A 22891-nucleotide genomic window follows, 5' to 3' on the forward strand; every position below is an offset into this window, starting at 1 on the left:
CCCAGCGGTCTGCGGCCGCCGCAGGAGGGAGGGGACCGCAGCGCGGAGCGCAGCCCCCGAGCCTCCATGGGTCAGGGCTGAGAGCGCCGCGGGCTGGGTAACCCGCCGGGGCCGGTCCTCCCCCGGGAGGTGACGGGTGGATCAGCCTCTCCCCTGCCAGCCTCCCCCACCCCACCCCGTCCCGGGGGAGCGCAGCGCCTCTCCCCGGGGCCCTGCAGAGGCCCCGGGCTGGAGCTCCCGGCTGCGCGCCAGCAGCAAGCTCGGCCCCGGCGGCTCTTTGCTGAGGCGGGGAAAGAGCCAGGGAGATGGTGGAGGGACAAGCGCAGGGGCAGTGATGAATACACCATGCGAGCCCAGGGCCCCACACATCAACATCCCAGGGCAGCCGGTAGCTGTCTCCGCCCGGGAGGCCGGGGAACGCGACAGAGAGTGCTCAGCATGGCTGTTTACCATGAGTGTGCACAGAGCTGGTACCAGTCCCTCACCCCGGGCACCACTGGGCTGGAGAAGGGTGAATGGTAGGGAAGGGGCCAGGCAGCCCAGAGCGGGGGCAGGCTGGAAGGAGGGTTTGCAGGATGTGTGGCACAGCTGGGGAGGTCAATGGCTGGTGTTTGCTGTGTGCAGATGGCAGGGGTTGCTGGCGTCTGCGCTGCACCCGGTGCCACGGAGCAATATCACTATATCCTTCCACCTTCCCAGGACGAGGGCCAGAGAGATGCCAGGGCAGAAGCAGCACCATCTGCCCCATGAGCACCACCACTCTCAAGAGGAGCCCCATGCAGCTCTGCAGGACTCTGCAAGCCTGCAGCCGGAGCAGAGCCTGGTGTGGCCCCAGCAGACCCATCTGTGGAGGTGGGTGCTGTCCCTCTGCACCCTTGCCAAGATGCAGCCCCAGCCCCACGGTGGGAGCAGTGTCCTGGCAGAACAGACTGCCTGGGGAGTCTGGGCCCCTTCTCCCTGCTGAACCAGCCCATCTGCTCCTGCCCGGGTGGGACTCACATTCCTCTTCACTGAGTGTCCTTTAAGCATCACACGGGTTAGAGCTCTCCTTTGCAGGCTGTTCCCATTAGCCTGGAGCAAGCTGTGTGCCTTAGGTGCAGCATCAGGATGGTCTATTCATAGGTCTGCCTCGCCAGGGATACAATCAACACCCGTGCAGGGAGGGGATCTGCAGAGCTGGGATGCAACTTGCGCATTTTTCTTTCTGCCTGTTGTTTGTTTTGCCTTGTAAACCAATAGGAGTGTCTGGTGCTGCCCCTGGGCCGGGAGAGCACCCCCACTGTGAGTCCAGCTGCAGTGGAGAGGTACATGTAGTTTTCTTTCTGCTTACACCCCAGGGATGCCATGTACAGATGTGATCCCATGTGCAGGGCTTACAGCAAGCTCTGTGAGGGACAGGCCTCACAGTGCCGCAGGGTCCTGCCACACGCAGGCATGGAGCAATTAGGCAGGTCACTGCACACCCTAGATGTGCTCCAGGGAGAGGACATGGAAGGAGAGGACAGTTTGGAGCAGGAGGAGGAAAGGAAGTTCTGAGGCCAACATCACTCTGCATCCCTGTCAGCAGGACCCCAAATGCTGGGTCATAGGTTTTACCAAAGTGACTTGTTCCTTGCTTTAGACATGCTGAGCTCAGAATTACTTTTCAGAGAGGCAACACTCCTGGGGTGCAGATAGAGCCCGAAGCGCTTTCCAAGCTTCCCTGCTTCCTCTGCACTGCCAGTGGCAAGCGTTGGCCCAAGGAGCCTGTTGTTATGACCAACTCAACCTCCTGTGCCCAGCATCCAGGGGTGTGCTCAGACCCCTCTTTACTAACTCACATGCAGGACTCAGCAGGTGCTCTCACATGCGGGTCCACAGCCCTGGAGCAGGACCCACCTGCCTGGCTGCTGCTCAGCCAGAGCTTTGGCCAGGCAGAGGTTCCAGTGAGAAGCTTGGTAGGTGCCAGGGGCTTGTTAAAGGAGATGGGGAGCAGCTCCCCTGGGTGAAAGCCTGTTTGCTGCTAGGGAGGAACAGACCCTGTGAGGCAGGAGGTGGCGTGGGACGCACAATTGCAGATGAAAGTCCCTTGTGGCAGGGGTGGAATGAAGGAGAGCAGCAGGATGAGCTGTGTCAGACGTGCCCATGCTCAGTGACCAGGCATGCAAGGCTAAACAAAGCAGCTCTATCCTGCGGATCCCCAAGGGAATCTGGCCTGGAGAGGTCCATGCCCCCAGGGACTGGTAATTAGGTCCCCCAGGCAAATCCTGCACTGGCAAGTTCCTACGTGCATATCTGAGCTGCTGTTGTGCTGCTGTGAGCACATCCCTGCACCCCAGGAGATGATCTTGCTGTCTAGGAGCCAAAGGAAAAGTTGCAGGAGGTGACAGCACCCAAAGGGACTCTCAGCAAAGGGTCCCAGAGCAGAGACAGGCCAAGAGCTGGGAACACCAGCACCCCCTGCCCCTCCTGGAGGAGCTGGCACAGACTGCAGCTGTGTCATAGAATCACAAAATGCTTTGTGTTGGAAGGGACCTTAAAGCTTGTCTGTTTCCACCCCCTTGCCATGGGCAGGGACACCTTCCACTAGATCAGGTTGCTCTAAGCCCCATCCAGCCTGGCCTTGAACACTGCCAGGGATGGGACAAATGAACCAAGCTTTTCCTCTCATCTCTCGCATCCTCCAGGCAATTTTCTGCGTGCCAGCCCCATAGAGCAGCACAAGCCCAAACACGGGCTTCTGCCTGGTACTCAGCCCTGCGTGGTGGCCGTGCCTGGAGCCTGCGGGACAGCTCGCAGTGCCTATCTTTCCACCGTATTCTCCTTCCCCCTTGCCCGCCACACGTGCATGTACCCCCAGCCAACCCCACGCCGGTTTGGCTCAGTGAAGCACTGCCCGCGCTGCTGCGAGGGGCACAGACAAGCACCGCTCCCGCAGCAGCTCTGTCCCTGGGCCACCCCAGACGCGCGGGGTCGCCGCGCCCACGTGTGCGGCAGAGCCCGCCGCGGCCGCGGGAAATCGCGCCGCAGCCCCGCCCCGCTTGGGCGCTTCCCGCCAATGACGCCCGCTCAGCCCCGCCCATCGCGCGCCGCAGGGCGCGGCCCACCCTCCTTGCCCTCTCCCGCCGCAAACATGGCGTTGAAGCCGGAGGGCCTGCCCGCTCTCAAGATGGCCGCCAGCCGCCCCCCCCGGCCGCGCTTGCCCTGCAGGCGGGTGGCCGCTCTGTGGCGCGCAGCCGGCTGCGCAGGGGTGCGCTCCCGGCATGCCCCGCGCGAGGGCGGGGCGCGGTGTCTGCCGGGAGCTGTAGTGCAGGGCGGGGGGCGGTCACGTGTCGCGCCCGGCAGTGGCCGCGCTGGGAGCGGAGGCGCCAAGATGGCGGCGCTGCGGGGCGGAGCGGTGCCCACCGTGGCCGCGGCCGGGATCGGCGGTGCCGCGGCCGGCGCGGCTCCTCGAGGGCTGGCGGGCGGCGGAGCCCCGCTCGAGCCGCCCCTCCGCGCCGGCAGCTCCCCGCAGGTAAGCGGCGGCGGGGCGAGCCGGGCCGCGCTGTGACACGTGGAGGGAGGCCGGGGCGGCTCCCGCGGCGGCACCACGTGTGCCGGCAGTAGGCCTGCCGTGCCGGCGGCGGCCAGGGGACCCTGCACGGAACCGGAGCGCCCTTTCTATAGGCGGGGTGGGGGCCCGGTGCTATCCTGCCGGGGGGGAGGTGGCGGCGGCGACACCGGCGCGAGGAGTCCCCCCGGGGCGGGAGGGCCGCAGCACAGCGCTGGGATACGCTGGGACGGGGGTCCTGGTGCTCCCCTGCGGGCGGTGATGCCTGGTCCATGGGGACTGAAGGCTGGGGGCTGCCGGCAGTGTCCGTCCGTCCCCCGTCGCTGTCCCTGCATCCTTTCGCCGCCCTCCGCCACCTGCGGCCGCGGCAGAGGGAGCGCGGGTTGGGATACGGGTACCCGCCGGTTTCGGTGGCTGGAGCAGGGGTGGAGGACATGGCGTGCTCCGAGGTGGGGGAGCTTCCCCCAGCTGCTCCGGGAGCTTATCCCGGGGGAAGCGTATCCCGCTCCGGGGCAGGTCTGGGGCTCGGTGCAGCCGCCCGTGCACTGCGTCCCCGCCACCGCCGGTGGCACCGGTCCCGGTAGGGCTCTGCTGGTGCCGGTCCGGCGCGCTGGGTGTGAGACAGGGAGCGCGGGGGTGCAGCACCTCTGGCCGGGGCCTGGGGCACTGGCACTGTGCGTTCGCTGGGATTTCGGGGAGTCCCACGCTCCGGGGGCTGCGGGGACATTCTCCGAGCCCATACAGGGGGACGCTGAGATCGCCCTGTCTTTGCCCAGCGCTGCTGGAGCGGTCTGCATTTGGGTAATGGGGGTGTGTTCCTGCTTGACGCTTCCCAGAAGCAGCTGAGGAATCCATGAGCATCCTCTGCCGGTGCCGTGCTGGCGCAGTGTACCCACCGTGCTCCGGCGGGCAGCAGCCCCGTGGCCTTGCCAGCGGCAGGTGAGAGGCTCCCTGGCTGCCTGCCTGCGGGCAGGGCGGCCGCCCTGTGCTTGGGCGAACCCGCGGCACGCCGGGTGCACGTGCTGTGTGTCACCAGCACGGCTCGGATGCGGCCCACGATGGCCTCATTTGTGCCTCCTGGGTATCCCGGCAGCGAGTGCAGCGTCCCCTGCTCCGGCTGGCTGCTGCAGGAGCTGGTGGCCACACTCAGGTTGTCTCCGTGTCAGGCTGTTGGCTCAAATCCCAGCTCCCCGTGTGCCTGAGGCTCGCTCTAAGGCTGCCGGCTTCCTCCCTTCTCCCTGGCAGCGCTGGCTGCTTGGGCACAGTGTGGCTTGTGCCCAAGCCTGTCCTTGAGCATCCCTGTGACCTGCAACCTCTTCCCTGCTGTGCTGATGAGCATAGAGGAAGCACAGGGAGCTGGGAGCACACAGAGGGTATCCCCTGCTCCAAGCTATGGGGGGGACAGGGGTCTGTTCTGTTCCCATCTGGCAGGGAGCAGAGCAGGCAGGGATGCAGGAGCAGGCTGGGCTGGTTCATGCCCCCACCCCGACGCACAGGCAGTGAGGCCTGAAGAAGGTGCCCGGCCCCAGGTGGATCAAAGGGAGTCCTAGGGGAATGCAGCCTGGTTCAGCAGTGACTCACGGCTGTGGGACTCCTCATTGCAAGGCGCTGAGTCAAGGGAGTCGAGGAGGGCTTCAGAGATCGCCCGGGCTGCAGGCAGGAGCCACAGGAAGAGGCCATGTGAGTGGGAGGGTTCTGCTTCCCTCCCTCCAAACGGCCAGCGCTGGTCATGGCTGGAAACCTCTTATTAGGCACTGCCTTCGGGGAGAGCCGGCCCCATGGCAGGACCATGCAGTTCCAGGGTGATCCCATGGATCCCTACAGGGGTGAGCTGGCCTCACGTCCCTTGGCTGCTGATGCTCCATGAGATCTTTCCCGCTGGCTGCTCCTCTGCCTGCCGGTCAGCGCTGACTCAGGGCTGCACGCCGGCGCTTGGCAGTGCTGGATGTGCTTCCCTGCTCCTCCCAGTATCTCCAGGAGGATTGGCCGGGAATCGCAGCCAGGCTGCACTGTAGAGAGCTGCCAGCGGGGCTCTGTGCTGGGCTCTGACCCGCAGCCAGCGTGGCCAAGGGAGGGGACTGGGGATGCTTGGGTGGTAACACTGCTCCAGAGACTGGTCTGCACTGCGTGTGGAGCAGTGGCCCAGTGCTGCTGGTGGACTCTGCTCTGCCAGGAGAGCCCTGGGAGAGGGTGGCCTGGGATGCTGAGCCCCATACCAAGGGGGTATGCCTTGCAGGCTCCTGCTCTTTGGGGCTGCCATGTCAGCACACAGTAACAGACTGCGGGGATTTGGGCTGAGGGGCATTGCTCTGGGGGTCCTGGCTGCGATTCCCAGCCTCATCCTGGGGTGCCTGTGCTCCAGGGTCACGGAGGGCTCCTGGCTGTGCTGTGCCCAGCGGTGCCCGCTCTGACTGATGGGGCAGGTCTCTGAAGAGCCCTGGGGACTGGGGGTTTGGGCATGTGGCTTTGGTGCTGTCTTGTTTGAGGGTACCTCTGTTTAGGGAAATATCTGCATTATCGGATGCTTATCCCCCAGGGAAGAGCCAGATTCTCTCTGTGATGCTTCGGGGGAGGACAGCTCGCTGCCTGCTCCTGCTTTGGGAGGATAGTGTGCATTCCCAGGGCTCCGACCTTGGCGCCCTTATCTTCCTCGAGTGCGTTATCTCTTCCCAAGCCCATCTACAAACAGGAATCCACGTCCTGTCTCGTGCCAGCGACGTGTCTGTGCTGCCGCTTGGCTCTTGGCAGAGGCTGCGTCCAGTGGCCCTGCACACCCGGGGGCTGCAATCTCTGCCATTGCACCAGCATCTCGCATTGCCTGGCTGCTCTGCAGCCCTGGGCTGCGTGGGGTGCAGGACAGAGACGTTCCTGCATTTAACCCAGCATTACTTTAACACCCCTGGAGTCGGCTGGAGGACTGGCTAGGATGTGGGGCTGGGAATTTGAAGGAAGAAGAGCAACGGAGCCGGTTTGGTCCTGGATTACGAGCACAGCCTGTGTCCTGTAGCCTGCAGCAGAGGTGCTGGGGCAGGACCCGGGCAGTGGCAGCCGCCTGTGTCCCTGGTGCTGACTCCTGCACTTTTGTTACGAATTTCGCAATGGGTTTGGGCTTATCTGAAGCGCTGACAGCTGGAGTCAGGAGCGTGTGACAGCCTGGGGGTACGGGAGCCTCTTCCTGTCCAGCATGAGCGATGTGTGCTGTTGGGCACAGCCTGGAATTGCTGGGGTTTTATCGATCTTTACCAGTCATTTTGGTGTGAGACCATTCCAGGCAGTTAGAAGGGTCTGGAGCTGAAAGCGGAGGGTGGACTGGCCTTCTGGAGAGCAATAGGGAAAGGTCCCTTGTGCCATCTTCTGTCCCACCGCCCCCCCCCCCCCCCCCCCCCCCGTGGGTTTGGGGGTGCAGCAGTGAGCTCAGCCGCTGTGTGCAGCGCAGGTTGTTGAGATCTCTGCTGCAGAGATCAGTGCTGGTGGAGGTGCCTTGCATGGTGTTTACCTGGCTCTGTGCTCCTCAACAGTGCTTTTCCCTCGAGGAGGATGACCTGAACTTGACATCACTGGATGCAGAAACCATCTTGGAGGCTGAAGAGATCCTGGGGACGATGCAGAACTATCTCGACTCCTCTGTGATCTCCATCATCGAGGACCTGTCTCTGAGCGAGGTGGGAGCATGCACACAGGCACAACAAGTGGTGGCTGGGCTGGCTCTGGCTGTGGCATGGGTGAGGGTGGTGGCAGTGTCCCCTATAGCCAGGTCCTTTGGCTGTGCCCCTCTGCCCTCTGAGACTGCCCCTCTTGCAGCAGAACAAGGCCTGCCTGGATGCGCAGAATGAGCTGTCTCTGCTGACTGCCATCACCGAGATCCTGGACAGCACGGATGATGAGACCCTGTCCCCCTTCGACACCATCATGGATGCAGAGCTGCTGACCTCACCTCGGGAGCGGGAGAATCTCTCAGTGAGTTGTGGGGCAGAGCCATCCTGACCCAGAACGGATGGGAAGATGCTCAAGTACAGCTCTGCCAGGTCCTGAGGTGGTAGGGCTTGTCCCCAGCGTCCTGGGATGGCCCTTCTGAGCAGCAGTGGGCTTGGGGGGCCATGCCTTCACCTTGGGTCTTGGTGTAGAGGTAGAGATGTGCCAGAGGCTTTGGCGAGCAGCATGTACCCCTCTGTTTGACCAGCTAGGGCTGTGCATGCCATGGGTGAAATAGGGTTGGCTTTGCTCCCAGGCTCTATGGGGTGGCATTTGGGGCTGCTGTGGGGCTGGGGGTGGCCTGCCCCTCTAGCAGCAGAAATGTGCTGCTTCCTCATCCTCTGTCTCCTCTCCAGTTTCAGAAGTTTCTCAGCTTGTCCCGTCCATCGCTGGAGTGTGAGAGCTCTGCCCTAGAACAGTCCAAGGCTCTCCGGCCTCTTGGCAGCAGCAGCATCTCTGTGGTTGGGAAGGTGAGCAGCTCTGCAGGGGAAGTTGAAGGATTGATGTTAGGATGGTGCTGAGGTCCTGCTGCTAACTTCAGCCACTCCTTCCTGCCTGCCACAGGAGTCCTCTCCCAGAAGTGATGCTTTTGCAAGGCACCAGTGGCAGTGGGAGCAGGGCTACTGTGGGACTGGGGATGCTGTGGATGCCCTTGTAAGGGTAGCAGGTTTCCAGCTCTGTTGTGTCTTACTGGGAGGGTGAGATGTGTTCCATCTTTTTGCCTGCCCAGGGGCTTTGTTGCAGATATGCAGCATACCCACAGTTAGTTGTGCTTGGGGGGGCTCTGATGAAAGCCCAGAAGCTGACTCTGCTTCCCTTTCCCAGACTGACACAGACCTGGCTTGGGACCATGTCACTCGTGGCCTTGAGGACCCAAAGAAACAACTCTGCAGCACCCCATGGGTGGAGAGGAAGGGGCCCCGGCCCCGGGCCCGAGAGCAGCCCCTGCCACAGCGCAGCGACGGGGAGGAAGAGGAGGAGGAGGCTGCCTTGAGCCCAGAGCCAGATCGCGGCGTGAAGGTTGGGGAGTTCCGTGTGAGTGGAGCTGCAGAAGCACTGGAGGAGCATGAAGACCCCTGCATCATCAACACGGGCGATGTGTCCCTGAGCGAGCTGGTGAAGTCCATGCACCCGTACTGCCTGCCCACCTTCACCGTGTGCCTGGACCCTGAGACTGAGCCTGTGGCCAAGGAGCTCCTGAGCGGTCCCGTCCTGCTGGAAATCGTGCCTGGTGAGGGGGAGAGCGTGGAGATCCCTGTGGTGCTGCAGCCCTTGGCTCCCAGCTTCCCTACCCTGGAGCCCCAGCTCCTGGGAGCAGAGGTGAGCACCAGGGAGTCAATCCCAGAGGATCGAGAGGAGCTTCCAGGAGCTCCAGCCCAGGAAAATGGGATGGAGGAGAAACTGCCTGGGAAGGATCCATCCTGCACCACCCCAGAGAGCACATCCCCATCAGGTGAAGCAGCACCCGGAGCCCAGAGCCTCAAGAGCAGCTCCTGGCACAGCGCGGAGGCCCCAGCAGGCAGCAAGCGCAAGGGCTCCGAGAAGGGACGTGGCCGGGAGAGAGCAAGGAAGAGCCGCAAAAAGAAAGTGGAGGCCGGCCAGAGCAAGCAGGCCAGGCCGGGCAGGGACTGCGTCGCCCATCGGCTGCGCTCAGCCGGCGCTGGGCACCCCCCCGACCAGCCCCCCTCTGGCCGGCGTCGCGCAGCCTGTCCCTCGGTCCAGGTCTCGAACTTCCTGGCGCAGCAGCTGGAGCGAGCCCGGAAAGAGGGGCAGATGGAGCTGCGTGCCCAGCAGGCACCGCGGCCCCGGGGCAGGCCCCGGAGCGCACCGAGGGCCTCCCTGCTTGAGAGAGCACAGTGGGAGCTGCACAAGGAGCCGGTGCCAGAGCCGGTGAGCGTGGACCCCGGGAAGGCTGAGACCGTGGTGCCTCTGGAGAAGGCTGCACCAAGCATGGAGGGGTGTCCAGCAGCCACATGTCCCAGCCCAGCAGACCAGGCTGAAGGCAGTGGAGATGCGCAGCCAGCTGCTGGGCAGGGTGGTGGCGTCTCAGAAGCTGCCTCCCCACTCCTGGAGCAAGGTATGGGGCTGGAGTCCCCCCACAGCCAATCAGCACTGGAGACAAGCGAGAGCCTGCCCAAAGAAGCCAAGCCCAAGGCCCTGAGCCTGCGGGAATACCGCATCCGCATGCTGCACCGCCAGCCCAGCCCGGCCAGCAAGGACAGCAATAAGCAATCGGCCAGCAAATGGCCCAGCATCCCTGAGCCTCCAACAGAGCTGGCGGAGATCCCCTGCCTGGTGTCGCCCCTGCGCCCCACCACTGAGGTGGCCAGCACTCAGAAGAGCCCAGAGAAACCCGCCAGCCCCGCTGCTGTCCCTTCTCCTGCCGGCAAAGCTCCTGCTGCTGTGGCTTCGGCTCCAGCACCCGCCACGGCTCCAGCACCCGCCACGGCTCCAGCACCCGCCACGGCTCCAGCACCCTCACCAACACCAATGCCTTTTGTTGCACCAAATGTGCCCCCAGCTGCTGGGGTGGCCCCTGCTGGGATGCCACCAGCCTCTGCCGGTGCTTACGCCCTTTACCCTCCACCAGTGCCTTCCTGGCCCTGCTTCAGCCCACAGCCCATGGGCTGCCATGGTTTGCCCCCACCACCCAGCGCTGGCTCCTCCAGCACTTTTCACATGGTGCCTGGCCTCCCACCTCCAGCCATGGCTTGGCCCCCGCCGACCATGCCACCCCCTCCGCCGTTTGGTCCTGGTGGCCCCTATGGCCCCGTGGGGTGGCCACCACCATCCTACTGGCCAGGAATCCCTGTGCCACCACCGCTGGTGCCTCCCCTCGCATACGGGGACCCTGCGGCAGCACTGCAGGGTGCTGCTGCCTTCCCGGCTGGCAGCCCCCTGCACAGGCAGCCTCCTGCCACCCCTGCGCTCGGTGGCCCAGAGCCACCGGTGTTCCCTGCCCAGCCACCCACCACCCTGGCCAGTGAGATGTGCACTGCTGGTGGCCTGGCCAGGCCAGTGACCAGCAGGGTGTCGGACCCCAGGAGGCAGGCACGGCTGGCAGGGGAGAGCTCCCTCCTCAAGGCTGCTCCAGCCCCAGCCTCTGCCCAGCCCCTGGCTGCCCCATCACCTGCTGCTGCCCAGCCCAGCAGGGTCCCTCCTGCAGAGCCAGCCCAACACACAGCAGATCCCCCAGCTGTCCCCATCCAGCCTATGGAGGAGCCCCAGGCTGAACCCGCCTCTGAGGTCCCAAAGGCTCTCCCGGCTGCTAACTGTTGCTCTGCAGAGGTGTCTGCTGGTGCTGCTGGGGAGTCCCCTGCTACCCAGACCACAGAGGAAGCTGCAGTGCTGGGAAAAGGAGCAGTGGAGAAGGAACCAGAGCCTAAGGCAGCTGATGGGCAGGAGCTGCCCAGCAAAAAATCCACCTCCCAGGCTGTGCCACCACCATCAAAAGCAGGTCCACCAAAAGAGAGCAGCCTGCCCACCAAGGCACCCACTGCACGGCTGTGGAGGCACCAGCCGCTCCTCAGCACAGTGCAGCCCAGCAACAGCAGCAAGGACATCGTGCAAGCCTTCATCAGTGAGATTGGTGAGTGTGGGGCTGCAGGGTGCTGGGCTGAGCATCGCCAGCCTGCAGCACTGCCAGCAGCAGGACCAGTTCCTGGCACTTCTGAGGGCAAGGGTGGCAAAGCTGTGCCTGCAGGCTTGCAGTCTTTCCCAGCACACTGGAAAAGGCATCTGCATCTGGAGGATGTTGCCTCCAGTGGATGGTCTGGGCTGGCCCTGCCCAAACTGGTCCCTCCTGGAGTGTTCCTGTCCTTGCTGCAGGGGCTGTGGAGCTGCTGCAGGCTGTGCAGCTGTTTCTTCCCAATGCACACCCAGCACTGAGGGATGCTGATGCAGGGGGAGGATGGGGCTGGGATGCCTCCCTGGAGTGCCAGGGGGTTTTGGCTGACCTGACTTAAGAGTATTCTCTCCCTGGCCCAGGGATCGAAGCCACTGACCTGTCCAGCCTGCTGGAGCAGTTCGAGAAGTCTGAAGGTGCGGATGCAGCATCCATCCCTGTGGGGCTCCTTCCATGCCATGCTGGCCTCCCTGCACTACCTGTGCTCCCTGTGGTGGGGAGGGGTGCTGGTGTTACCCTGCCTGGGTGCCTTGTCCTAGGGGTGTCTCTGCCCATGTCTCTGTCTCCTTGGTCTGTGAAAGCATCCATGGGTCCCCAGGGTGGTGAATGCGGTGATGAAGAGCCTGGGAAGGAAAGGGGATGTGCAGCTCCTCTGCAGGGAGCTGAGGTGCTGTGAAACCTCTCCCTGTCTGTGCCTGGGGTGCTGTGTGTCTCCCAGTGTGCAGGGTCTATCCCCTACCCTCCAGCCCCTCACCACCCTCACCCACCCGCTCTCTTTCCAGCCAAGAAGGAGGAGGCTCCTGTGCAGCCCCCTGAGGACCAGCAGCCAGCTGGGAGCTCCGGGTGAGTACCAGCAACTTCGCATCCAGTGCCCCAGTGTGGAGCCTGGCAGAAGGCTGAGCCCTGCCTTTGGTGAGGTATAGGAGAGCTCTTGGTCCTGATGGGGTCTGAACTGCACCAGGGTCTGTATCCACCATCCCAGGAGAGGCTGAGCTCCTTGCGGGACTGGGAGCCAAAGCTGGCATTGAGGGGCAAATGTTGAGGGAAGCAGATGGGCATAACTGAACTGTGGAAGTTTCATCCTTGCAGCTCTTTCAGATCCTTTGTCCCCTGAGCCCAGACAGTGGGGGACATCCTAGGCGTGGGGACTGGGGATGGGCTTTGCCTGCTGCATTTGACAAAGCTTTCCTCTCCTCAGCCCTGAGACCCAGCAGGACAAGAAGCTCCCAGACAGCCTGCAGGCCTCTGAGCTGGCCAACGTGGCAGGTAACGCCTGGGGCGAGACAGGGAGCCTGGGCTGTTGAGGGGCTGGGGGTACCCCAGGGCTTGAGGGGAGCTGGCCCAGGAGGGAGCCCCAGCTGGGTGAGTTGCAGGACAGGGCTGCTCTTGAAAGCTCTTTGGTGCTCTTACAGGCCTTACGCCGCCAGCGACACCTCCCCACCAGCTCTGGAAGCCCTTGCCTGCCGTCTCGCTGCTGGTCAAGGCCAAGTCACCCGGGTCTGCAGCCCAGGAAGGGCCACAGAAGACGGCCAAGCTGATAAAAGCCAAGCCGCTGCTCCCAATCAAGCTCCAGGGGAAGAGCCTGGCGCCTGCCCCCGCCAGCTCAACCCCCAGCCATGTCTGCTCGGGAGACCATGACTACTGCATCCCCAGCACGGCGAGGCCGGAGAGCAGCAGCAGCCTTGGCACGCAGCCTCCTGCTGAGGGCGGCTCCCGCTGGAACGTCAAACACCACCGGGACATCACTATCAAACCCATCTCCTCCTTAACCAAACGGACGCTGGAGCAGCCCAAGCCCACCCCGCCAGCCCCCAGCACCACCGTGCAGCCCAGGCCAGAGCTGCTGGGCACGGCCTGCCAGGCCCCCCTGGATTATCGGACTAGCGTCCCCAGCAAGGCCACCGATGGGGGCAGCAGCCCCCCCACCTCAGTGCTCCTGTCTCCAGCTGCATCCCCCTGCCGGGACCAGGAGGTGCGGACTTCCAGTGCCCAGCCCAGCCATGCTGCTGCCAAGAGATCCCTGCGCTGCTACCGGAGATCCCGGGACTCGCCCAGCCCCTCTGCCGGTGGCTGGAGGGCTGGCCGGAGCCGTGCCAGCCGCTCTTTCAGCTCCAGTTCGGATGGAGCTAGCGAGTCCTCTTCATCTTCATCCTCATCCTCCCGATCTCGGTCACGGTCGTTCTCCCCACCACCCAAGCGATGGCGAAGGTAAGCAGTGAAGTATCTGCCTGCTTGCTCTTTGTGCAGTTGTCTGGTGGCTGGTCTTTTGTGAAGGTGCCCAGACACCTCCTTATGGACCTGTTTGATGGCTGTATTTGATCTTTATGTCCTTGTGGCCCTTCTGAAGGGGTGCCTGGCTCGCAGAGACTGGGGGAGCTGCTGTGACTGTGGGGATTGACTGACAAACCCCGCGGCTGGGCGGGCTTCCTTACTCCTCCTGGAACTCCTTGGCTGCACCTTGGCTTTTGGATGCTTTTTCTGGGATATTATTACAGGTGTTGGTGTTTGTGCTGTGGAGCTGGTGCAGCCCTAGGTGTAGAAATGAGAGGAGCCACAGTGGAGCCCTCCAGGGAGCTGCTGGAAGCATACAAGGGAAAACCTGTCTGGCTTGGCTGCCTCAGGGGCTCTCTGTGCTCCTTATGGTGGTGGCTGTGTAGGAAAGTGGGGCAGCTCAGTCTGTAGGATACGTTTCTTCTGGAGTCCTTGTGCACCTGAGTGATGCACGGTCTGTCCCAGCTGGCATGGGAGGTGCTGGAGATGGAGAAGGATCCCTCATCCACCCTCCCCTGGGTGTTCAGCCAGTTCTGGAGATATCTCGGGTCATTGGGCACTTAGGGCTTGTCCAACCAAGGTGCCTCCATCAGTGGCCAATAGATGTGGAGGCTGGAGCTGGAAAGGGCACCTGTATAGTGCCATGTTACAGGGATGTGCAGCTCAGAGACTTGCCCTGTCTGTCTTGGCTTTCCAGCAAATGCAGCTGGCTCTATGCTGGGAAGTGTCTTCATGGACTGTGCCATCCTGAAACTGCTGTCCTCCAGGAGAGTATGTGGCAGTACCAAGCAACACACACTGCTTGGGGCCTGGGTTTCCCTATGGTGGGGACCACCCATCTCCAGCATGTTTAGAGAGGGACCCTGCTGCTGGCTGGAGGCAGCACAGCTTGACCCCAGAGGAGTTTCAGCCTTGCTGCTCTTACTCTTTGCCTGGCCCTGTCAGAGAAGCTCTTGCAGGCAGAAGGCTGTGATCACAGAAGCCAGCCCTGTACCAGTGCATGCTACAGCCCTGGGTGTGGTTGGAGGCGCATACAGCCTTCATTTGCATGGCTGTTTTGAGTGAAAGGTGGATGCAGTGTCTCCAGCATCATCCCATGCCTCAGCATGGCAGCCCTGGCCCCTCCTGGGCCCTAGTCCAGTTGCAGCCACATGCTGCAGGATTTCCCCATGACTATTTCTTGCTCTTCAGAAGCTGTACCTGTTGTGCCTGCTCCCTTGTCGCTGTGATGTTTGGAGCCAAGTGGAGCAACATCTCTCTAGGGTCATTACTGCCCCAGCTAACTTAGGCAGAGGCTTCCACAGCCCAGCTCACCCTGGGGCTGGGTCCTGTCTGAGTAGGGTGCTGCATACCTTGGAGAGAATAGAGGTATTTTTCTTCCCTGTGGCGTGCTGGGCATGGGGAGGGCTCGGTGCTGAGCTGTGTCTCTCCTTCCCCCAGGTACCGCGCAAGATGTTCCCACAGCTCTTCTTCCCGCTCCAGCTGTGGGTCATGCGGCAGGTCCCGGGACAGGTCCTCATCCTCATCATCAGCATCCTCCTCCTCATCCAGGTCCACATCTCGCAGCCAGTCCCGCTCCCCCTCGCCCCGCAGGAGGAGTAACAGGCGGAGAAGGTGAGCATTGACTACCCTGCAGGTGTGTGAGCTCCCCCCCAGCCCATCTCCCGGCCTCTGGTGTCCTGGGCAGGGGTTGACCCACTCCTTCAGCATCTCCTGTGTGTCTGGGATCATTCTGTTCTGCACTCTGTAGCTCATGTGTCCATTTTCTGCCCTGCCAGATACAGTTACGATGCACAGGACCACTACCAAAGGCAGAGGATTCTCGAGAAGGAACGTGCAATAGTGAGTGCTGGAGGGCTGGGAGGCTGGGGATGGAGATTCGAGTGTTCTCAGCCCTGCCATCGCTTCAGAAAGCTGTGTGGTCACAGCCTTGCAGGCAGCATTGCTGAGAGGCTCTGGGCAGGGCATGGTGTGATGGGTGGCGATGCAGGGAGGGTGCTTTGTTCAGGAGATCCTCCTCACTGGGAGGGCTCACTTGGAGATGCCGAGTCCCCCTGTTCCCATCTCATGGGACCGTGCATCCCTGCCTGCAGGAGGAGCGACGAGTTGTGTTTATTGGCAAGATCCCCAGCAGGATGACCCGGTCGGAGCTGCAGCACCGCTTCTCTGTGTTTGGGGACATCGAGGAGTGCACCCTGCACTTCCGCTCCGAAGGGTAAGAGCTGCAGGGACATGGGGTAGACCCTTCTCTGGAATGGCTCCTTTCATCCCTTTTACCATTCCTCAAGGGAATGGTGCAGAGCAAGGAGGGACATACTGTGCTGCTGCTGATCTCCTCTTTCTTCTCCGGCTCCAGAGACAACTATGGCTTTGTCACCTACCGCTATGCCAAGGAAGCCTTTGCTGCCATCGAGAGTGGGCACAAGCTGCGGCGCCCAGATGAGCAGCCCTTCGACCTGTGCTTTGGTGGCCGCCGGCAGTTCTGCAGGAGGAACTATGCCGACTTGGGTGAGTCCTGCAGCTCCCAGGTTGGGGGGTGGCACTCTCAGTCCTCTCCTTCCTAGAGGTGTGGGGATCTCCATCCTTGAGGTCAGTCAGGCTTGGCTGGTGGGACCACATCCAGGGATAGTCTTGCCCATGGGGAGTTTGGGCAGGGGCTCTCCATCCTATCCAGGCCCAGTTTTCTATCATCAGCCCATCTCTGAGTTTAGAGGTTGGTACATGAAGCAAGATATGAAGGAGTTGCTGTGGGCATGGCTAGAACTGTGCCGGTGTCCCTGTGGCTCAAAGCAGCCTCTCCCCATATCTTCCAGACTCAAACCGGGAGGATTTTGACCCAGCCCCTGTCAAGAGCAAGTTTGACTCCCTGGACTTCGACACGCTGCTGCGGCAGGCACAGCGCAGCCTGCGGAGGTAGCAGCCGGCGAGGCGGAAAACCCGCACCCACTTTTATACTCAAACACAAAAGACAAAAAAGTATGGAGAGAGAGAGAGAGAGAGAGGGTTTTTAAGAAAAAGAAAAAGCTAAAAAAGAAATTTGTTTTATAAGCAGTATTTAAGGAGGACGGGTCATTTGCCTTTGACCACAGGGCCCAGGTGAGTGGCACCCCCCAGCCACTTTGAGGCTTGCCTCAGCCATGTAATAAATGTGGATGCCCAAACAGTAGCGCTGCCTTGTCGTCTCCTTCATGTGGGCCGTTCCCAGGTGTGGGGTTGGGGCTGTACCCCCTCTGGATGTAGGAGGGTCTGACCCCATGAGAGGTATCACAGGTTGGGGACTAGGTGCAGGAGTGGGATGCCTGCAAAAGGGGGGCAGGACCGGGGTTTCCGAGGGGTCTGTGGCCTGGCACGGGGTGAGTGCCTCTGAGGACAGGCAGCACAGATCCCTCTGACCGTCTCTTGGGCGCTGCTGGGATGACGGGTCCGCTGGGGCACGCAGCTGGGCTTTGGGACCACCTGCACCTCCCGTGGTGGCCACGGAGGGGCAGTGCAAGATCCTCCACGGCTCTCTCTACTTGGGGGTACAGGGGGCTCAAGCCCTTGGCTGGAGCACAGGCAGGGGTCTGCCTGCACCGAGGGCAGTGTGCACAACTACGATGTCTGCATACCCTTTCGAGCCTGCTCCTTGGTTTTGCTCCAGCTCGACAGAAGGAGAGGGATGTCTGACACCTCTAGGTGTCCCCCGAGGGAGAGTTACAGGTGTCCACAGTGACAGAGCACAGTGGGGTGGTGCTTGGCAGAGAAGGGATGGACAGGGACAGGGAGGGATGTGGGATGCCTATAGAGGCCCCACAGTGTGCTGCAGCTCGCAGTGAAGGGCAATCCCAGGCAGCACCCAAGGGACACTACTTGGACCTGCTGCCAAGCATCTTCCCTGCACCTTGTCCTGAGGCAGCAGTGCAGGGCCCCGCACCCCGCTCTTGTGCGGGCAGCCAGAGAAAGCCCTGCCTTGGGCTGTGGATCCTCAGCACGGCTGAGCTGGCTGTGCTGGCTGGCAGCAAGATTGCATCGAGCACATTGGTTTCAGGACTAGGACGGGCTTGTGCAGGCTGCAGTGCTGCCCGGTTCGGCCCCCTCTCAGCACACCCGGGGGTGGGGGAGCCTGCAGCCATCCAGCTAGGCTCTACAGAGCTGGGGGAGCGTGGAAGGAAGGGGATGGACCCCCAAAGGGCTCCTCACAGTGCTCTCACAGGCCCTTTGCTTGATGGAGGCAAGTAGGAGAGCAGGGAGGGAAATAGCAATAAACTCGTCCAGCAGGGGTGACACAGTGTGGGGGCTCAGCCAAGCTGATGCTGCCACTGGGGTCATGCTCAGGCGTCTGAGGCTCTCTGTTGGTGTGTTGCAGCAATCTGGTCGTCTGGGATTAGCGTAGTTGCTGGAGCCTGCTTGTGCCCTCTCTGTTCCCCTGGTTGGAAAGAGATGCTCCTGCTCCTATCTGCACACTGGGTTTCTCATGCTGCTCCACAGCTCAGTCCCAGGAGCCTCCACAGTACCCATGTGCAGTAAGGCTGCCAGTGGGGCGAGTCCTGGGACCAGCTCCCACCTCACCCTCTTTCCTGCCTGGCCCTGGACTTTGCACAAGGGAGGGTCCAAGGAGGTGGCTGCAGGTAAAGGCAGGATGGGGGGGAAGCGGGCAGGGGGCTGTTAATCAGTAATGCAGCTTTCCCAGGGATGTGCGCTTAGCAGGAGCAGAATGAGAGCCAGAGCCTGGCAGGGACTTACAGAAGATGTGAGTGTCCCTTTTGGGATTACATGCAAACCCCTCTTGGTGCAGCTCCTCTCCTGCCCAGGGCAGCGGGGCTGACTAGCATCTTCCCAGTCTGGGCTGCCACAGCAGTGCTAAGGACGTATGGATCCAAGCAAGGGCGTTGCAGAGGGAGCGCCTGTTCAACCAGCTGTGGAAACACCTGTGGGCTGATGCAGGTCTGAGGAAAGGCTCTGTGCCCAAGAGCTGGGCTGGTTTCTCCAACCACCTTAAGTGGTCTGAAAGTTTCTTCACAGTCTTTTCTCTGCTGCAGCTGTGGAGGCAGGCAGGGACTGGGGGTGTCACAGGGAATCCGGAGCTAGGCATTGGGTACGTCTCCTGGCAGAACAACCCATGGGGATGTGCTACCCCATGGACCTGAAGTCTGTGCATTTGGGCAGCCCTATGAGCATATGAGGTGTCACCTCAAATGGCTGCAGCACAAACGAGGCTGCATCCTTGTGTTCCTGGGGCTGGGCTGCACATGGTCCCTTCTCGCTTCTGTGGGTGAGGAAAGGCAGGCACTGTGAAAGCATTTGTGTTGCCAAAAGAATTAACACCCTGCTGTCGTGCCCTGTAAATCTTTCAAGTGTTAGAGGCTGGCTTTATTCCCCCATGTTACAGTTTAATGGTTTCCCTTGGCAATAACCTGGCCCTGTGTTCTGGGGTTATGGATTTAAAGTCTGTTGCAGAGGGTGTGAGGGTTGCAGAAAGGTGTTTTCCTGTCACCCAACCAGCAGCAAAGGCACCATTGCTAAAAGGAAGCAGGAGAATGCGAAGCGGTGCACAGCTCTCTGGAAGTGTGGGTGCTGGCAGGAGCTGTCTGGAGAGGATCAGAGGACAGCAGCACTTTGGACCACTTCCCTTGCTCAGCTCTACAGCTGACAGGCACGGCTACAGCTGCACACAGATGCATCCCCTGAGCTCTAGCACAGGCGGGATGTGCCTGCCTTTGGCTCGTGTTGGAGCTGTGTGTGTGCACATAGCCCAGTCTGGGAGCTTGGGCCTGGACCTCCCAAGGTAGAGCCATGCCTTGGCTCTCCTCTGTGCACACCAATAGGTAAGTCCTGCTGGTGGCTGCATTGCTGTCCCAGAATAGATCCCCTTCACTTCACAGTTGCCATTTGGAAGAGGCTGTGGTGGAGCTCACGCACAGTTTTGCCCTCTGGCATCAGCAGTACCTGTGGGGTTTCTCCTGTCGAAGGCATATCAGAGGTGCGGGGCAGAGCTAGGACTTTCTAGGGACCCCAGCTTCTTGGGGGGGTGGGGTGTCTCTCAGAAGCACATCTGCTTCACTCAAGGCACACAGTGCATGTAGGACAGTCAATATTCCTCCTACAGGTTGCAGCATCCTTTGGCATCTTCATACAAGCCTGTATGAATGGCTCTGCTCTGGGCTGCCCATGGCTGGGGATTACACAGGGGTGTTTTCTGAGAGGTCACCAAGTGGAGCTGGGGTTTTCACAATATTTCTCTTCAAGGCACTCTCAGCCTTTTCCCTTCTCTTCCTGCTTCAGACTTCACTCTCTTGTGGTTATCCCTAACCTTTCCTGAACCAGGAACCTGAACCCTGCCACCTGCACCCTCCTGCTGGAACAAAATTCCAAGGGACTGGTGCTGATTTCACACCTTCCTCTGCCCTTTCCTTTCTCATTCCCTCTTGTGTTAGTATGTCCTGAATGTGATCTCCAAGCTAGAAAGCAGCCAGAGGGGCATCCACAGTGATCTTGCACTGTGGGCAAAACCTGGAAGATGAGGAGCCTGTTCTCTGGGCATCAGCTGGTTTGGACCCCATGTGCAAAAGGCGGTGGGGCAGCAGGAGACTCTGGCAGCAGCATTTCTTGCACATGTCTGCCTGGGGCTGAAGTCTGTACAGCCCTTTTCCCTGTTGCTTTGCAGAGTTCAATGTTTCCTCAGCAACAGCAGAGCCCCTTATCTCCAGGAAAGGCTATTCCGGGACCTTGGAGTTAGATGCTGCCAGGTGCTGAGCAGCCACATTGCCATGAGGTGGGTTTTCTTTTCACATCTAGGATGTTCACATTTAAGATCCAGCTTAAGAGGTTCAGTGTGTTCATCCTGAAGCTGACGGGACCCCTGTGGGGAGAGGTGCCAGGCGCAAACCTAGCTGTGTGATGCTCCTTCCTTGGGACCATAAGCTCTTGAGATTGAGACTGATCCCACACATTCAAGAGCTCAGAGGTCCTGACTCAAAGTAGAGACTGCTTCTGGTTCGTGTCTGTGCCTTCCCAGCCCAGGCTGCTTGCACTGGGAGCCTCATGGGGGTACTTCAGCTGCAGAGAGGAGCCGTGAGAGTTTGGTGCTGGGATCACTGGAAATGTGGGCTCAGAGTTGCTCCTGAGAGTTGAGAGAGATGCTCTTCTCCCTATGGCTCATAGAGCCTGCAGGCTTGGGGTTCCTTCACTCTCACACCTTCTCTGCTGGCTTACATGCCCCCTGTCCCAAATTCCTGCCTTCCTGCAGGCAAGCCCTTGAGATTAGCCAGTAGTGGTGCATGCTTCAAATCTGTGCTTGTACAGCTGACAGCCTGGGTTAATTCCCGTGTTCCCTCTGGCAGCTGCTTTTGTGGCTATCATGTGTACTTGTGTTCACGTTGGGGCAGTCCTCCAGGGTCACGCTACAGTTACAGGTCCTGCAGTTGAGGCTAAAGGTGCAATGATTGTTCTGCTGGAACCTCTAAGGCAGACACCTGCTCCACTCATCCCACAAACTAGGCACTGCAAATGCTTCCTGCCTCCTCTCAGCAAAAAACCTGCAGCTGTAACATGCCACAGGGAGCAACTAGGAAGATTAAGGGACCATCAGGTATGCAGCCTGGTGATAGCAGAGAATTTGGGGTGAAAAACTGTATAGCATCTAGAAAATAGATGTGAAGTTAGAGAAGTGCAAAAACACCCCAACCAAACCCCACAACAACCCCCCCCAAACAAACAAAGCCATACAAAAATGCAACTGTAATTTTTCTGTCAATCCAGGAAAATTCCCTCCTGACCCTAATCTGGCAATAGTGTTAAGCCTAATGGGTGAGCAAGCCTCTGGGACTATAACACTGGGGGTGCCAATGCATGGGGCCCAGAGCTTGTCTTCAGTGCTCTGGAAGTAGGACAACCTCAGTACCTTTAGAAGGAAATGAAGGGGGAAATTGTTTACTCTTCATCTTCAATGTGACCAGCAGAAACCTGGAAGCCTGGAGCTGAAGCAGTGCCTCCTCCAAACTGCCTTAGCACTGCTGACTCCTTGGCCAGCCAGGAGCTGTATCCCAGGCTCCTCCATTTAGAGGCTACACAGGCTGTATCCCAGCTGTGTCCAGGGCTCCTCCATTTAGAAGTTTATGGAGGGAGTTCTGCTAAACTGTATGTTAAATTGATCTGGGTTCCTCAGCTCCATTACCCTTCTTAGAAGGCTGGTCCAGAACCTTTTTCACCAAACTTACTCATTATTTTGTGCCATTATTGTACATCTTACAGATTTTCTTAACATTTTCTTATTTATGATTTTCTTGCAGTGTTTCTTCAGAAATACATTTGTCAGCCAAATGGCCTCTGCCTGGCCAGAACAAGCCAAATTCTTCTAGCTGATCTTCATCAGCTGGTGTTTGTTTGTCTCTCTATCCAAATACTTTTTCTCTGTGCAGTGGAAATTTATCCTTCCTGGATGCAGAGCTACAAGGATATTCTGAAAGAAGTCTCACAATGCCTTGCGCAATGGCAGTAATGTTTCTGTCTCTGCTAAAAATAGCTTGTCTGATGCATCCTAGCATCATGCCATTCCTTTTTCACAGAAGCATCATGCTGCTGCTTCACATTCATTCTGTAGTGCAGTAAAGTCTTTTTATTCCTTCAGTGCCTCCATTTTATCAGTTTATGGCAAATGTCCTTTCTGCTGGTACCTAAGTGTTTAAATTTTACCTTTCTGATGTAATATTTCACTCTACTTCCCCCATCCCTTGACAAGGTCAAGGCCCCCTTCTTTTTCCTCTATGACAAACTACTTCTCTTAGCACTTGAAATCCATCCCAACTCTGTGCTGCCTCCACATTTTTGGGAGCTGGCACTTGGCTCCTCTGAAATTGCCAACAGATTTACTAATCTGAATTTATTCCTAAAATACGTGGTTAATATCCTTCCTGCAGTCTGGCCATGTTTGGTTTTGATGCAGCTTGGGCAGTCTCTCCTGTATGGACTCATCTTCACCTTTAGCAGCAATTTCTCCTGGTTCATAGTGCATCATCCTCAAGCTTGAATCAAGTGCCTTAGACTATGAAGCTGCCAGCCTCATCTGAGTGTAATTTCTATTGCCCTCCTCCTGTTCCTTTAGGCGTCTCATCGTTCCCTCTGTTCCCCTAATCACCTTTACTGAAACAGAGTAAAACCCACTTTTGGAGTTTGACTGCAGCTGGCTCGAGTCTCCTCTTCCCCTACCCCTCTCCTTGCTGGCTCTGCCTGTGCTGGTACCTGCTCCTTGCTGCAGGTCTGCTGCCTGGCTGATAGAGCACTCTCCCCATTCACTAGAATCATGTCTGAAATAATGCCGTGGGTTACATTGCAATGAATCTGTAAGGAAATTTGCTTTCTGTCTTGTCAGAGGATACCTGAGCCCTGCTGTTTTGGCACTGTTTATTGCCTGGCATTCACTGGGAAATTAAAGGCTATAATTGCACTATTTCTACTCTTTATTCTTCTGGTAGCCTTAGAGACAGTACAGGTTATGCTCAACACTGTTTCTGTAACCA

At 59.7% G+C, this 22891-nt stretch overlaps 1 protein-coding gene across 3 annotated transcripts; it reads left to right on the forward strand.

Annotated features, from left to right (window-relative positions):
* The first annotated feature begins 3112 nt into the window (after positions 1 to 3112).
* PPRC1 (PPARG related coactivator 1) lies at positions 3113 to 16563 on the forward strand. 3 transcript variants are annotated; one of them, XM_061458952.1, is made up of 14 exons: positions 3113 to 3493; positions 7048 to 7191; positions 7334 to 7486; positions 7858 to 7971; positions 8327 to 11090; positions 11489 to 11542; positions 11909 to 11969; positions 12325 to 12392; positions 12539 to 13334; positions 14838 to 15011; positions 15176 to 15239; positions 15491 to 15612; positions 15754 to 15905; positions 16211 to 16563. In XM_061458952.1, exons 1-14 carry the CDS (start codon positions 3113 to 3115, stop codon positions 16312 to 16314), a joined length of 5151 nt encoding a protein of 1716 aa, XP_061314936.1. In that variant the 3' UTR covers positions 16315 to 16563. The 3 variants fall into 3 exon arrangements, with proteins under 3 accessions (XP_061314936.1, XP_061314937.1, XP_061314938.1); XM_061458953.1 differs by having other exon boundaries at positions 3353 to 3493; positions 7331 to 7486; XM_061458954.1 differs by having other exon boundaries at positions 3370 to 3493; positions 7048 to 7251; positions 7331 to 7486.
* Positions 16564 to 22891: the final 6328 nt, after the last annotated feature.

The sequence above is a fragment of the Pezoporus flaviventris genome, unplaced genomic scaffold, assembly GCF_033815535.1.
Source record: "Pezoporus flaviventris isolate CSIRO_AGI_PZ_B2104156 unplaced genomic scaffold, CSIRO_AGI_Pfla_v1 ptg000029l, whole genome shotgun sequence".
NCBI lineage: Eukaryota > Metazoa > Chordata > Aves > Psittaciformes > Psittacidae > Pezoporus > Pezoporus flaviventris.